Genomic DNA, 15169 nt, shown 5'->3' on the forward strand with positions numbered 1-15169 from the left:
TTTTGCCACATTAAAAAGGTAAAGGTAAAGGGACCCCTGACCATTAGGTCCAGTCGTGACCGACTCTGGGCTTGCGCGCTCATCTCGCATTATTGGCTGAGGGAGCCGGCGTACAGCTTCCAGGTCATGTGGCCAGCATGACAAAGCCGCTTCTGGCAAACCAGAGCAGCACATGGAAACGCCGTTTACCTTCCCGCTATAGCGGTTCCTATTTATCTACTTGCATTTTGATGTGCTTTCGAACTGCTAGGTTGGCAGGAGCTGGGACCAAGCAAGTGGGAGCTCACCCCGTCACAGGGATTCGAACCGCCGACCTTCTGATCAGCAAGCCCTAGGCTCAGTGGTTTAGCCCACAGCACCACCTGGGTCCCTTGTAATTTTGCCACATTAAAGAGTTCTAATTGGATGTATGAATAAATGTGCAACTTTGCATTTTGTGGTGTTTTCTTCCTTAGCAAGGGTGCAGAGAACGACCTTGACGACCAAGGGTTTGGAAACCAAGCCTGATAAGGAACGGTTGCAGGAGCTGGGTTCTGAGAGGAGAGTCATCTTCAAAGATCTCAATGAGGGCTGTCACGTGGAAGATGGAACAAGGTTGTTTCCTCCTGCACTGGAGGGTAGGACTCGAACCCATGGCTTCAAGTGACAAGAAAGGAGATTCTGACTCAACATCAGGAAGAATTTTCTGAAAGTAAGAGCTATTCAAGAATGGAACAGTCTCCCTCACGAGGTACAGGATTCTCCTTCCTTGGAGGTTTTTAAACAGAGGTTGGATACTGTCCAGAATGCTTTAGTTGCAGGGCGGTAGCGGTGGTGATGGGGGGGGGGCAGATGACCCTTGGGGCTGCCTTCCAACTCTATCGTTCTATGACTTTTGTTCCCAGGAGCTCAAAGTGGTACACACAGGTCTCCCGCTCTTCATTTAATCCCTACGACGACCCTGTGAGGTAGATCAGCCCGAGAAACAGCGACTGGCCCCAAAGATTTGCAGTGGGCTTTGTGGCTGAGTGGTGGGATTCAAACCCTTGTCATCTTCCCCAGGCCTCCTTTAATCTTCACAACAGCAGCCCTGCAAAGTAGGCCAGGCTGAGAGAGAGGCTCTAATTCCTCCCCCCCCAACTGCATTGCAGGACTCTGCTCCTCTCCCTGCGTGGAATTAGGCTGGGGGTGTATGCAGGGGGGGGCTGCCTTATATCCTGCAGAGGCCTCATCCTGCCTGCGTTGCCTTGGGCGCCTGCCTTCTCCTGCCTCCCCGAGTGAGGAGCTGCTGGAGAAACCCAGTTCAGAGCGGCTCCTATAAATAGCCCTGCCGGGTTCCCGCTGGAGCTATTTCTGGCTCTTCTGGAGCTATAATTAACTTGCCTCCGCCGTCTGCCTGGCACCACAGCCAGCCGGGGGGTGGGGGTAGAAGAGCGGGCCAGAGCAAGCGGCAGCCGCACAGGGCTGGCGTTGCAAGGCCCACTGCGTGGGAAGGGGGAAGGGGAGCCTGCCAGCAAGGCCTCAGCTAACCCTGGGAGAGCAGGCAGCAGAATTGCATGCCCCTCCTGCATGCAGGACCCATATGGATTTGGGAGGGGCCCAAGGGGTCATCAAGCCCAACCCACTGCGGTGACAAGAGTTGGTGTTGGCAAGAAGTGGCCCTGCTGGGAAAAGTTAGAGGATTTCTTGGGGTGGAAAAGAGGGGCCTCTTGCTTCCGCGTCGACTTCCTGCAGACCCTAAAAAAGGGAGGGCTTTTTCAATCCAGGGGCCGTCTTCCTGTCTGGCCAAAAGGGGACAGAGTGGCTCATGTGAAATGATAACTTTGTGCTGTCGAGTGGCTCCTTCCCCCCCCCCATTCTTCTCTGTCCTTCTCACAGGGGCGCAAAGAGGCACAAACAGAGTTCAGGGGCGCATCTTCAGCCAGGCAGAGACCCCCCAAGAAGGGAGCAGCCTGGAGAGCAATGAGGATCTAAGAAGCAAGGTGGACAGCCGGCTATCTCAACTCCAAAGCCGACCTGTGAGCTCACGAGAGTGAAATTCAAAAGATGGTGTGGTGACCCCTCCAAGGAGGGCTTTAGGGTGCAGTTTGGGCAAATTCACAGAGGAGGAGGAGGAGGTGGGTGCTCTATTCAGGTTGCAAACTGGGGCCCCTCTGACTCCCTCAAGTGCTTCCCTCAAAGGTTGGCCTAAAGCAGAGCCAGGACCCCCCTCCCTGGAAAACAAGCCCTCCCCAACGCTCTCCACAAAACCCACATTTTACACAACCAGTTTGTTTCCCTAGTGGCCAAGGTTCAGGGTGGTCCTCACCCGGAGTTTCCGCTCCCCCTTCCCGGTTTTGCACTCTTTGCTAGATACTGCTGCACATCAGAAACACCCATAAGGTGGGGGTGTGGAAAGGCAGCAAGGAGCCAATGGAAAGCAGGCTGGAGCCTTTTTAAAGCGGAGCAGATGTCTTCTTGAATTTTCTCTCTCAACTCTGGATTCAGCACGGACTTGCCCAGGGGAATTATTGGAGCTTGCACAGAGGATGGGGAGAGGGGAGGTGTGGACAGGCCCCCAAACTGTGCAGTTCCCTAAATAGAAGTTTTCAGAGCTGCCAGCCCCCCCCCCGGGTTGGAAAAAGGGCAGAGACGAGACGCTCCAGCAAAAGTGACTTTTTAATTCGTTGTGTGATCAATTTCCTTATTGTTTTAAACAGCAATTCCACAAAATATTAAACACTGTGCGAGGAAAGAAACTGGTCTATGGCACACGGGGGGGGGGGGAGAACAATGAAGGGTTTGGCAAAAAGAGAAAGGAAACCAAGGAGGAGAAAGGAGGAGAGAGATGATCAAGCCTACGTTACGGACACGGGTTTTTCACTTCCCTAAAAATACAATCTTTACAAATCTCGATTTGCTTTTGGCAACAATATCAGGATTTGGCAAATAAGAACAAGGAACTGGAGAAAGAATTCAAAAGCACAAAACACCTGTGTGGTGGGCATTCTTTTTTTTTTTCTTCTCAAAAAAGAAAAACCACCTGTGAAATAAATGCCATTTAAGCTTGTTAAATTAAAAAGAGAACCTCGGAAAGTACTTATTTCATCAGTTTGGCAAAAAGAGAGAAGGGGTCAAATTGGCACCTTTGGAGAGACAGGAGGATGTAAGGCCTGGATCTCCAGAGAAGAGACGTGGGTTTTTAGGGAGGGGTCCCCCTGCTTCGGAGTGGGGTGCCGGGACAGGATAGCCGTGCCCCCTCCTCCTTCCAATGGAGCAGCACAGAAGGAAGAGCTTGCAAGCAAGGAGCAGGAGAGCTGGGTGGGGAGGGGTTTGCTAAGGAGAAGGAGGCCCTGGGGCGCCTCTCTCTTGCCCCCCACCCCAGCTGCCCAAACCCCCTCTTTGGTGCAGCAGCAGACCTGGGCAAGCAGGCGGAGAGGGGCAGGGAGCAGATACTCTCTGGCTGGCAAACAAGGGAGTTAAAGTGCTCCCCAGGTGAGAGGAGGGTTGGCACACCTGCCATGGCTTGTCCTGGGGCTCCCGGGGGCTCTCCTCTCTTGCTCCCTCCCAGTTTTGCGACAAGGGCTGGGAGGGGAGGGCCGGTGTTCCCCTAGGACTGTGCAGACCCCTTAGGAGGAGCAAGCCCCCCCGTTGCTCGACCCCCCCTTCCCAAAGAGATGCACACAACTACAAAGAACGCCCGTCTGCACTGGGACGCAGCCAGGAAAAAGCAACCACAAGTCACAGCCACACACAAGGAGATTTCTTTTACTGTTAAAGGGGGGGTGTCCCTCTCATTGCCTCCCCCGAAATGCAGAGGGCTCCCCCTCCCCACAGAGGTCAGAAGCGGAGAGCCCCAACCCCCCCTGCCTCCTCCATGGGAAGCAGCTCCTCCTAGGGACCCCGGCAGGATGGGGCCATCGGATGTGGTAGGGGTGCCCCCCTGCCCTTGAGCCACCAATGCTGCAGCACAGCCTGCCCCTCACCCCATAAGTGAACCCCCACCCCTCCCTCACTCCCCGTCCTGCTCTCAGGGTCTGCCCCCCCAGGACTCCAACCATGTGGATATGTGGGGGAGCTCCCTCTCTGCCCTATGATGCTGGTTGGTTGTGGGGTGGGCAGAGAGAGGCGGCAGAGAGAAGGTGGGGTTTTTTTGAGGGGAGGCCTGCGGGACCCCACCAGGAGGAAGGCCACGTGAGGGTGGAGCCAGAGAAAAGAACAAGACTCCCCCCAGGCCCAAAGGACGGCAGAAAGGGGCCACATTTGCTGCTTCTATGGTGTGCATGCGCCTATGTCTTGCTCTGGGGACCGCCCCCCCCCAAAAAAAAGGGTCCAGAGAGGGTCCAGGCTTGAGAGCGCTGGGGTAGAAAGCAAAGGGGAAATGGCTGGGTTCAACTCTCAGGGGTCAGCAGCCCAGCAGGAGGAAGAATAAATGCCCAGGGAAGGTTGAAAAAATATGGGGGGTGGGGGGCTGCTTGAGTCCCAGCAAGGCCACTCCCCTGGCAAGGAAGGGAACGAAGGAATGGGACAGAACAGCAGAGGCACCCCTTTGGATCCCCCCATCTGGCTCAATGAGGAAGCAGATGCCACAGGGTGGGGTGGGGGTTTTAGGGGGGTGTCCCTTTCCGCCAAACCTCCTTCCGTGGGAGACTCTCTGCAGCAGGACACACCAACAAGGGCTGGGAGGGGAGGGCCGGTGTTCCCACCATGGGCGGACGTGTCAACCCCAGTCTTCCAAAAACCCCAGGGAAAGGAGCAAAGGAGAGCTCCTTCTGTCCCCTTTGGGGACCAAGGTGACCTCCCTTCCACTGTGGCCCCTCCATTTTTCTGCCAAATGAGGCCTCCTTCCCTTGGGGGCATCTGAGAGCAAACCTGCTGGCTTGGATGGACCCCCCCCTCCCACTTTGGCCAGTGCCAAGCCCATGGCTTTGAGACAAGACCTTTCCAATCTCTGTCTCCCCCTCCCTCCTTTCCTTCAGGAACAGTTGCCTGGGCTGTGGGGTCCCATAGCCTGCCCCCCATCCCCATGAGACAAGCCACATTCGGCCTCTTCCGACCCCCTGCAGCACCCCTGGCTGGCCACCCTGCAGGGCTGTCGTCCACAGAGTCCCCTCCGCTCTTCCCCCAAGGGGAGAGAACCTCCTTTCTCCCTTGCAAGGTGGGGGGCAGGAAGATGCCCACTTTCTGCTCCCCCCACATCAAGGAAGGAGCCTTTCGCTCTCTCAGGAAGGAGGGAGTTGTTTATGGGGGACTCATGCGGGGAGACGGAGCCCTAGCAGGGCGAGGGGCTCAGGTTAGGAGGGGTGCACAGGAGGGGGGGCTGCTCCCCAAGGAAGGGTGCTGCTGCAAACAGGGGACACTTCTCCTCTGTGGGGACAGGAAGGCGCCCCCTGCCCCCCCAGCCCTGTCAGGGATTCTGCAGAGGGTCCGTGGCACTTCCAAGGCAGGAGCCACCTTGGGGGAATGGGAGGGGCCCGGTCATGGTTCCTGCCTTCTCCCCACTGATCCTGTGAGGCTTTTGAATCCAGGACTCCTGGGTGGGTCATTTGCAAAGGGGCACAGTGCGCAGATGCACGTGCAAAGAGCCCATCTCCCACAGAGCCACACCTCTGGTCCCACCTGCCAAGGGCCAAAGTGGGGAACGGGCTGCTTGGCGTCCAGGCCAAACCCGGCCCACTGGATGGACATCAGGGAGGTTTCCAAAAGGGCATGCCCGCCTCCCCTGCCCCTAAGCACCCCCTGTGCTCCTCAACCTGGCCAACCTTGTTCCCGGAATTGGGATCCCCCCCCCCGGGGGTCAGAATTGGACCTGGGCTTGGTGTAGTCTGCACCCTGATGGAGCCTCTCTGCCACTGGCGCGCCTCGGGTGTCCAGTGCCGCTGAGAGACAGATCCAGGCAGGGTGCAGGCTATAGGATGGTGCAGGGCTTCTTATCCTTGAAGGGGTTCTCAGAGGCTGGGACGCCCACCAGCAGAGGGTCGTTCCTGGCCTGCTGCTCGCAGTAATTCATGAGCTCCGAGGAGGCTTTGGAGACCTGCATGGGGAAGGAGGAGAGAGAGAAAACGTCATGTAAGAGCGGAAGGAGAGCAGCAGCAGGATCAGGTCCCCCTCTCAGCCTGTGCAGATGTGCCAGGGGAAGCCCGCAAGTACGTAGGACTCTGGCCTAAGAGAGACACCCTGCCTGCCTGCCACGAAAAAGTGTTGCTGCCTCTGACTTTGGAAGCAGAGCCCCCCTGGATAGGAAAGTGGTTGGCGATGGGGCGGGGGGGGGGAGGCTGTTTCAGATTCCCGAAATATGAAGCACCTCACCATCATGGGCATGGTTTGGGGGGGGGCGCAGGTGCCCGCCAAGTCAAGCAAATAAATAAAAATACTTACCGTATATTCCGGTGTATAAGACGACTGGGCGTATAATACGACCCCCAACTTTTCCAGTCAAAATACAGTGGTACCTCTACTTATGAATAACTCTACTTACGAATGTTTCTACTTACGAACGGAGCTCCGTCCGCCATCTTGGATGCAGTTTAGATAGGATTTTTTCTACTTACGAATTTTTAGATAGGGTTGCTTCGACTTACGAATTTTTTCTCCCAATGCATTCCTATGGGATTCAACTTACAATTTTTTTTGACTTACGAATGTGCGTTCGGAACGCATTAAATTCATAAGAGGTACCACTGTATAGAGTTTGGGATATATTCACTGTATAAGAAATACGACCCGGCATATAAGACGACCCCCGACTTTTGAGAAGATTTACCTGGGTTAAAAAGTAGTCTTATACGCAGGAATATACAGTAACTAAAAGTAGAAATTGTGAAAATAGTTTGAGTTTTTTCTGAGCACTTGTGGTAAAAAGGAAGTAATTTGAAACAACTGTTGTTGAGACATTTCGTTCAGAATCTGCTAGATAGAGCACAGGATCGGGGGGGGGGAGTGTCCTGTGCCCCCGGAATATAAATCCTGGCTACGCCCATGCCCCCCCCTTTATTTAAGACAGGAACTGCATCCACGGGAAAACCACGGGACAAGGATGGAAAGGCTGAAGGACAAGACGGGAGCCGCGTTTCAGCTCCATGCTTAGCAGGGGTCCCTCCATGCCCCCCTGCCCCCTTCTCTTCCTGTCCTCCTCGTCTTCCTTCGGAGCACGGCAAGGGAGACCTCGGAAGGTGCAGCAATGGGGCTTGGGAGCCAGAGTTTTATTTCTGTCCCAAGGTCTCTTCTGGGAGCCAGACCCCAAGAGAGGCTCCCTGAGACCCCGGGCAAGAGTGGTGGGCAGATACCCTCAGCCCCCCCATTGCCAGAGTGATTGCCCAGAAAAGCTGCCGGGGGGGGGGCTCTTTGCTCTTGCACTAGGAGTGGGGTGGGTAGGAAGTCTGGACAGCCCAGGATGCCCCTTGCCTCTGGGAGAGCTTTGCAGGACCTTGTGGGGTGTGCCTGTGTGTGTGGGTGGGTGACCCTCCTCTTTCCTGGCGCACCTTTATCCTCTCGATCCCGGCCTCGATCCGCAGCTGCTCCACCAGCTTCCGTGCCTGGGCGATGTTGTTAGTGGTCGACATGGTCTGCCATGGGCTCTACGGCAACCCCTGGAATGCTGCCAGGGGGGAAAGGAGAGAAAGCATGTGGGACCTTCCCTCTTTCCCTAGAGGGACCCATTCCCCTCCTGCTCCTGCCTCTCAATGCAAAGGGCACCCAGGTAAGCAAGAGCAGCTCAGGCGTCTTCTGCTAATGTATCTTTAAATGTAAATATTTACCTTCCCTTTCTTAAAATATAGGCTATCAATCTGAAATAAATCTAGAAGGCACAATTTGCTTCAAAGGAGAATGCTATGCTATGTTTGTCATTTCTTAATCTTTGGACATGCTCTGCATTTTGTATATTTGTACTTCTCATGCTCTGTGTTTTGGATGTTTGCTGTAAGCTGTTTTGAGCACAGCTCATTGTGGGGAAATGGCATAGAACTGTAGGGTTGGAAGGGACCCCAGGGGTCATCTAGCCCAACCCTCTGCAACGCAGGAATCTTTTTGCCCAATGTGGGGGCTTGAACCCACAACCCTGAGATTAAGGGTCTCCTGCTCTCCAGATTGAGCTACCCAGCATGTAAGTGAACTCAATCAATCAATCAATCAATCAATTGGAGGGACGCCTCTTCCCTTTCCCCTTTTTTACGATAACATTATAGCCAACCCCACCCCTCCCTGAAGTACAGAGACAGTGCTAAGGAGCAGTCCATGGGAACCGAGACTCAAAGCGGTTCCGCCCAGCAGGAATAAATCAAGGAAAAGGGTGGCTCTGCAGTGTCCCAGTAGAAAGCCGTGTTTGAGAAGCTTGCACAGAGTCAAGATGTACAGGAAGCAATGCTTCTTTTTTCCAGGACAGCCTTCTCTTTGGGATGCAAGAATTCTGCCCCAGACCTGCAACACCCCAACCCCTGCTTGGATTCAGATTGCTCTCTCATTTTTGTTTCCAGGTTCCTGCACCTTGAACAGCCTTCTGCACGGATGGGATTTCAGCAGGGTACCGTACCAGCTCTATGGGAGAAACTGGCTACCCAGTGCCTTAGCTAGGGGGGGCCAGGGGGGGGGCTAGCCGGGGTTTTTGCCTCCAGAGGTGCCCAGCCAGTGTGCATGTACACAAATGTGCCAAACTGGGTCTTTGACCCAGGTGAAATAAAGTATAGTTTCTTTAACCACTCCAGGCTGACTAGTTACAGGTAGGTAGCCGTGTTGTTCTGAGTCGAAACAAAATAAAAAAATTCCTTCAGTAGCACCTTAAAGACCCGCTAAGTTTTTATTTTGGTATGAGCTTTCGTATGCATGCACACTTCATCAGATCCAGGCTGACTGACATCCAATGAACTTTTAAAATGTGTTTGGGGGGGAAGGTATTGGGTTGTTTTTATTTTATGTATTTTGTTTTGTATATCATGATTTTATGTTGTAACAGCCCTGAGACCTGTATACAATTTTTTAACAACAACAACAACAACAACAACAGATGATAGATAAGATAGTTTCCCCCCTGGGCTACCAACCAGAAGCCTAAACCTCCAGGACAAAATGCAGACAGGTTCCAGGACAATTGGACGGTGCCTTGAAGAGCTGCACAAAGACGAGGTGAAAACGGGCAGGAAAAGCTTCTGGCTTCTCCCCCCCAAAAGGAAACACCCCTGCCCTGTTCAATACCCTGCAGCAGAGCCTCCCTCCCGGGCTCCATGGTGTAAGTGGGGTGAGGATCGGGACCACAGGGGGCTTGCAAAGGAGGAGTCCACCTGCAGCCCAGGTGTGACTCACTTGCCCCAGGCTCCCTCCTGAATAAAAGGGAATAAAAGCTGCAGGAACCTCTTTCAGGTGGAAAGGGGTGGAAGAGTTGGGCAGCTGCTTGTGATGGAGGCGTTGTCAGCAGGTAGGTGCCCCAAGAGAGACTGCGAGTTCCTCCAGTTCAGACTGGGAGTGCTGGTTTTGGAGCTTTCTCCAGGGGAACCTGGAGGTTTCACTCCCGGGAGGAGGCAAACAGTCCCTTGGCGGGTGTAGGAGAGGATCCCTTAAGGCACCCAGAAAACAAGCAGAGGGTCCTCAGCCCCCTGCCCTCCCAGGATTCCCTTGGAGGTGTTATCCAAAAAATATGACCCCAACAAAGGTGTGTGGCAGTTTTGAAAGATTTTAGGGACTGCCCCGCCCCTTAGCCAAAGACTACCCAAAAGCACCAGACAGAATTCTGCATCTGCAGCAGAAATCTGAGTGTGTGGTTTGTGAGGGTTTGTCAGAAGACCTGATAATGCTGGCAAGGTTGCCTTATCCTGGCCAGTCTGGGACATTTTTGAAATGGTTTCTGAAACCTGCCCTACTCATGCACATTTGTAAGTGAAAAGAACCATTGGGAGAGGTGTTTACAAGCTATTTTCTTTTGCAGAGAACATATTTGGGGTCATTAAGAGTGGAGATTACTTCTGGATTGCTCCCCTGTTGTATTTTAGAAATGATGATGATGATGATGATAATAATACTTTTATTATTTACATTCCGCCCACCTGACTGGGTTATACTTATGCATGTGTGTTTTACCTTGTGTATTTATTTACAAGCATTCATCTTATTTCTGGCACCTTAGAATTCTTAAAACAGAGGGAAGGCCCACAGGGGGCTTACTTGCAAGTAATCTTTGCAGGCGGTGTCTCCACCTGAACCCAGAACCTGCTCATGCTGCGGGGGGGGGAGGTATTGCCTTGCAGGGGTGGGGGCTCCACTGACTCTGGGGCTGAGATATAGGGATTTGGTGGGGGCTGGACAATGTGGCAGCATTGCGGGAGGAGGGTGCCCAAAGTGGCCCCCACTAGTCAGAGAAGCTCAGGAGTGGTGGCCAACGTGTGTCTACTCTGGGTAGATCCGAAGCCCCAGCTGTTTCCCATGTGGGGGTAAAGCCCCTTTGAAGTGGCGGATGGCATTGACTTTGGGGGAAGTGGAACTGGGGCCCCTTCCAAGCAGGCGGCGCTTAGCTGGGGTGGGGGCCCCCCAAGCCCCCCTACCCTTGGCTCCGTATAGAGAGACACATGTGCCCCTTGATGGACACATAGGATGCAGCCGCAGAGGGGGCAATGGCTGCAGGCAGGTGCCCCTCTCTGCCAAGTCTGCAACGTTCCAGGTGGGGCCACCACAAACTAGCCCAAGGAACCGAGTCCCACCACTGGATGGCTCCGAGTGGAAAGGCTTGCCCATGGGAACTGCGGTCCTTAAGGGAGTGGTGGGACGGTTGCACGATGCCTGGCAAATGCGCGCTCCTCCTCTTGTCTCTGCAGCCAAGTCCTCTCCCCCGCTGACCAGCCCCGTGGCCCGCCCCAAGACGCAGAACCCGCCTACGCTGACCATGGTGATGGAGGCAGTGAAGACCCTGGATGAGCCCAAGGGGGTCTCTGTCGTGGCCATAAAGCGCTACATCCTGGGCAGCTACCCCGGGGTGGACCCCATCCGCCTGAAGTACGCCTTGAAGGTGGCCCTGGCCAAAGGCCTGGAAAGGGGCTCTCTCATCCGGCCACGAAATTCTTCCGCACTGGGTGCCACAGGGAGATTCAAGGTGAGGGGGAAGGGGCTGGTGGGGGGGATTTAGCAGAGGGGTGGTATCTGTTGGGGGGACATGCCCTGCTCCTTCTAAGCCCCCCCCCCACTTGTACTCAGCTCCCACCTTTTAGAAGCTGCCAGCAGGCGACAGTGGCCACAATCCCAGGACGGCTTCGACTGGCCGCCTGAACCAGCTTCCCTTGCATGTGAAGACAGGCTCCTGCTAGCTAGGGATAATGGGAGTTGTAGTTCAACAACAGCAGGAGACCCAGGTTTGGGAAACACTTATTTAGAGCAAAATATCTCTGTGGAATCTGCCCTGAGAGCTCAGAAAGACACCCCCCCACACACACACACCAGAACTACTGGGGAGAGGGTGCTTTTTCTTTCCCTGCTCTTAAATGTCCTTTCTTGTGTCCCAACACCTCCAGCTGGGCCCAGAGGAAGCCAAGGAAAAGAAGAGGCAGGAAAAGCATTCAGATTCGGATGGAAAAACAGCACCCAAACCCAAGAAAGCGGCCAAGAATCCCAAGGCTAAGGTTCCTGTGGAGAAACCGAGGCAGGGAGGTAAGGAGGAAGGGCCACAACCACAGCCACCTCTGGCTCTGTGGTTGCAGGGGGGCTGGTGGCCTCCATGGACGGAGGCAGGAGAATAAGGGCAGTGGTTGGGAGTCGTTGTGCTTGGGGTCCTGCTTGTGGGACAGCTGGTTGACCACAGTGACCCTTTGGTTTCTCCCAGCAGCCAGACTCCTCTTAAGCAGGTCTGTTGGGATAGCAGAACCTCCAGGGCCAGGGGCAGTCCACCCCTGAATGGCAAACAAGTGGCAGGGCTCTTGCACTCGGGTCCTAACCCATAATGGGCACATCATTGGCCCTGTGAGAACAGGAGGTTGTACTAGATGGGCTCTTTTTATGTTCTTATGCTGAAAAATGCGTGGTTTTTTAACTTCCTTTCTGGAACAAGATATCCTGCTTTTGTACGGTGGAGGCAGTCCACCTCCCCAACCCTAGATTGTGTGAGGACGGGGGGGGGGGGGTCTGATGCAGACCTCTTGAGAGGCCCTCATGGAGCCTCCAGGTCCAGAGGCAGTCTATCTGGATCCCTAGGTCCTGAGGGGCATTTGACTGCTGTGAGGACAGGAGGCTGGACTGGACTTTGGACCTGATCTTGCAGCTGCAGGGCTCTTTTTCCAGGTCTTCCCTGAAGATGGCTGGGAAAGCGGCGCCTGGCTGGTGGGTCGCAATCCTGCTTCAGGGCGCCTGAGCTGGGTCAGCAGGTGGGTGGTCCCTGCCCTGAGGAGAGTCCAAAAGCAGCAGATGTGTTTCTGGGAGGAGCAAGTGAGGTGAACAAGGGAAAAGCCTGGCTCTCCTTCTGGATGGCCATCTCTCTCGGCTCGGCCAGCCTTTCCGCTCTGGCTCACAGACCCCTTGCCTAAGGGGCTGGGGCCCCCACCCTGGGCTCCCCCTGCTCAGCTGTGACATCTGGGGTGTTTTTGCTCCCTCTCCAGCAATCACAGAAGGGGAGGAGGAGGAGGCGGCTCCCAGCAAGAGTATCAAGGCGAAAGCTAGCAAGGTAAGTCCTGGGTGTCATTATTATTATTATTGTTGTTACTGTTGCTGTTGTTATTTATTACTAGTGCACCACCCTTCACCTGTAGAACTCAGGGCGGTTTGTCTTCTTTGTTGGGGGTTGCCGCCCCACAGTGCTGAGCTCTGGCCTCTTCTTGCTGCTAGCCAACCAGGCAGTGGGGAAGAAGGGGCCGGAGTGGGGGTCACTAATTCAGCTGAGAATGAGGAAGCCCTTTCTGTCTGGAATGGGGTCCCTGAGAAGATGGCTTTACTCTCCTTCCTTAGAGGTTTCCAAGCAGAGATTGGGCAGCCATCTGTCAGGGATGCTTTATCCGAGAGTCCCGCATTGCAGGGGGCTGGGCTGGATGACCTCTGGGGACCCCTCCTAACTCTGGTTCTCTGACAGCTGGGCCCTCAAAGCCTGCTGAGGTGTTAACTCTCTGCCTCAGGCCACTCCAAGCTGAACCTCTCTCTGCAAGCTCCTTCACACTTTCCTGTCTCCCCCGCTTATCTCTAATTGTTTTTCTTTGCCCTCCTTCGAATTTCTTCCAAAGAGCAGCATCCAGGACTGGCCTCAGGGCAGTCGAGATGCGCTGCCATGGAGACACCTCTCCCCTGCACAGTCCAGGTCCCCTTTCAATCAGAAGGCTTTTCCGTCCTGGGGGCCGCATGCCCATCTGCACAACCTTCCAGGGGCCAGTGGTGGAAGCGAATGGAGTGGCAAGTGTCAGTGCTGCCTTTGGTTAGCAGGTGACGCCCACTCACCCGTCCTCGAAATGAGAGGCAATTGTCCAAGGGCAAAAGCACTGGCAGAGCCTTTTGAGGGCCAGGCAATAAGTTATGGAGGGCCACATTTGGCCCTTGAGAGTGTACCCCATCCCTGGCCTATAGGAACAAATGTTTGCATTTGGATCTCAGTTCAGCTTGCACCTGAGGAAGTGGGGAACTCATTCATTGCTCCTCCATAGTGTAGAGTTGGAAGGGGACCCCACAGGGTCATCCAGTCCACCCCTCTGCAGTGCCGGATTCTCTTGCCCTAAGATTCAGAGTCTCAAGGGCCACTGTGGTGACTTGTGTGCAGCAATAAGACTGCTGGCTAAGCAGGGTCCAGCATGGCTTCAAACTGGTTGGGCTAGATGGCCCTCAGGGTCTCGTCCAACTCTACCATTCTACGAATTGAGGGCCTTCTCCTCTCTTCCCTGCCTCGCAGCATCCAGGCAAACCTCCTACGAAGCCCAAGGCGAAGAAGCCCCCCGGGGGGGAGAAAGTGGCCCAAATCTCCAAGAAACAAAGCTCTTCCAAGGCCCTCCCAGCAAACACACCCAGTGCCCCACAGGAAGCTGTGTCTAAGGAAAGCAAGACGGGGGGCCGAGGACGAGGGGCCCCCCAGGCAGAGGCCAAGGCACCTACAGCGGCCAAGAAAACCAAAGAGGCAAAGGGGGAGAAAGCCAAGGTTGACCAGGAGTCCAAACCCCCCAGAGTCAAAGGGGGGAAGAAGGGGGAGGGCAAGGGGAGGGAGGGGGAGAATCCAGCCAGTCGGGGCCCCAAGGAGGCCTGAGGGGCCAGATTCTGCAGGGAGGAGGCACATGGCTGTCCAACACGGCACCCTCCGTCCGCCTTGTCCAAGGGAGAGGAGACCCCTTTTATGGTGGGGGCTGCCCCTCCACCTCTGGCACAACGTCCCCATTTATGAATGGACTATTTATGAAGCAAAGACCCTGTTTTTAAACACCATGTCGTTTTCCAATAAAGTTCGTAGTGCAGCAAGTTGTGACCTCAGACGGCTGCTTATGCAAAATGGCTTCTCCATGTGTGGGGAGGCCTGACCACCTCCCAATGGGGCCCTGATCCTATGGGTGTGGCAGTTTCTATGGCTGGCCATTGTGAGAGCTGGGGGCTGGGCTAGACCCTTTGGGTCTTCTTGTGCCTTTAGGGAACCTCCAGGCCCAGAGGCAGTCCATCTGGGCTCCCTGGTGCTAACTGCATTCGGCCACTGTGAGGACAGGGCCCTGGGCAGGGCAGCTCCATTCGTGAGAGTGTGGTGCAGACGACGCCAAGGTTGCAGGCTCAATTCCCATACGGGACAGCTGCATATTCTTGCACTGCAGGGGGTTGGACTAGATGACCCTCAGGGTCCCTTCTCACTCTACGTTTCTATGAGTCTATGATCCCTGGCAGAGGGTTGGATTGGATGACACTCTATGATTCTATGATCTGAGCACAAGAGCAACTCTTCCCTCTTTGTGGTTTCCAGCAGTGAGGATTCAACTTTGGAAGGGAGATCACAGAACTGAAGCGTGAGATGATCCCTGCAAGGCAGGAATATGCAGTTGTCTCTTACGAGGACTGAATCTGCAACCTTGGCCTTATCAGCACCATTTTAACTAACTGAGCTATTCAGGGTGATACTCATCTGTTTGCAATCTCAGCCGCCTTGATGCAGAGTCAGGCCATTGCAGCTCAGTACTGCTGGCACTGACTGAGTGGCTCTCCAGGGTCTCGGGTTCACAGGGCATTCCCAGCCCCACCGGGGGAGGAGGGCAATGCTGAACACAGGGGACCCTTTTGAATGCACCAGGAATGT

General features: G+C 54.7%; 2 protein-coding genes across 3 annotated transcripts in view; one reads left to right on the forward strand and one right to left on the reverse strand.

Moving 5' to 3' along the window:
• Nucleotides 1–1834: 1834 nt before the first annotated feature.
• GNG7 (G protein subunit gamma 7) overlaps nt 1835–15169 on the reverse strand; it is a 77226-nt gene continuing 63891 nt past the window's right edge. Inside the window, exons 4-6 of one of the 2 annotated variants that reach the window (XM_060275433.1) lie at nt 11141–11243; nt 7440–7555; nt 1835–5992 (exon numbers count right to left, since the gene is read on the reverse strand). In XM_060275433.1, coding sequence (XP_060131416.1) covers nt 5867–5992; nt 7440–7520 — 207 coding nt within the window. In that variant the 5' untranslated portion in view covers nt 7521–7555; nt 11141–11243 and the 3' untranslated portion in view covers nt 1835–5866. The remainder of the gene's footprint in view (nt 5993–7439; nt 7556–11140; nt 11244–15169) is intronic. The other variant, XM_035118263.2, reaches the window with a different exon arrangement.
• On the forward strand, nt 10583–14143 carry LOC118086120 (sperm-specific protein PHI-2B/PHI-3-like). The gene is made up of 4 exons (XM_035117398.2): nt 10583–11032; nt 11448–11583; nt 12525–12589; nt 13796–14143. Exons 1-4 carry the CDS (start codon nt 10676–10678, stop codon nt 14141–14143), a joined length of 906 nt encoding a protein of 301 aa, XP_034973289.2. The 5' UTR covers nt 10583–10675.

Source organism: Zootoca vivipara, chromosome 6, assembly GCF_963506605.1.
Source record: "Zootoca vivipara chromosome 6, rZooViv1.1, whole genome shotgun sequence".
NCBI lineage: Eukaryota > Metazoa > Chordata > Lepidosauria > Squamata > Lacertidae > Zootoca > Zootoca vivipara.

What these genes read in the sequence shown, in the direction of transcription:
- LOC118086120 (XM_035117398.2), top strand. Translation starts at nt 10,676, where the DNA reads ATGGGAACTGCGGTCCTTAAGGGAGTGGTGGGACGGTTGCACGATGCC. An exon ending in GTGCCACAGGGAGATTCAAG is followed by an intron (nt 11,033 to 11,447) that starts GTGAGGGGGAAG and finishes CAACACCTCCAG; the next exon opens with CTGGGCCCAGAGGAAGCCAA. An exon ending in TCAAGGCGAAAGCTAGCAAG is followed by an intron (nt 12,590 to 13,795) that starts GTAAGTCCTGGG and finishes CCTGCCTCGCAG; the next exon opens with CATCCAGGCAAACCTCCTAC.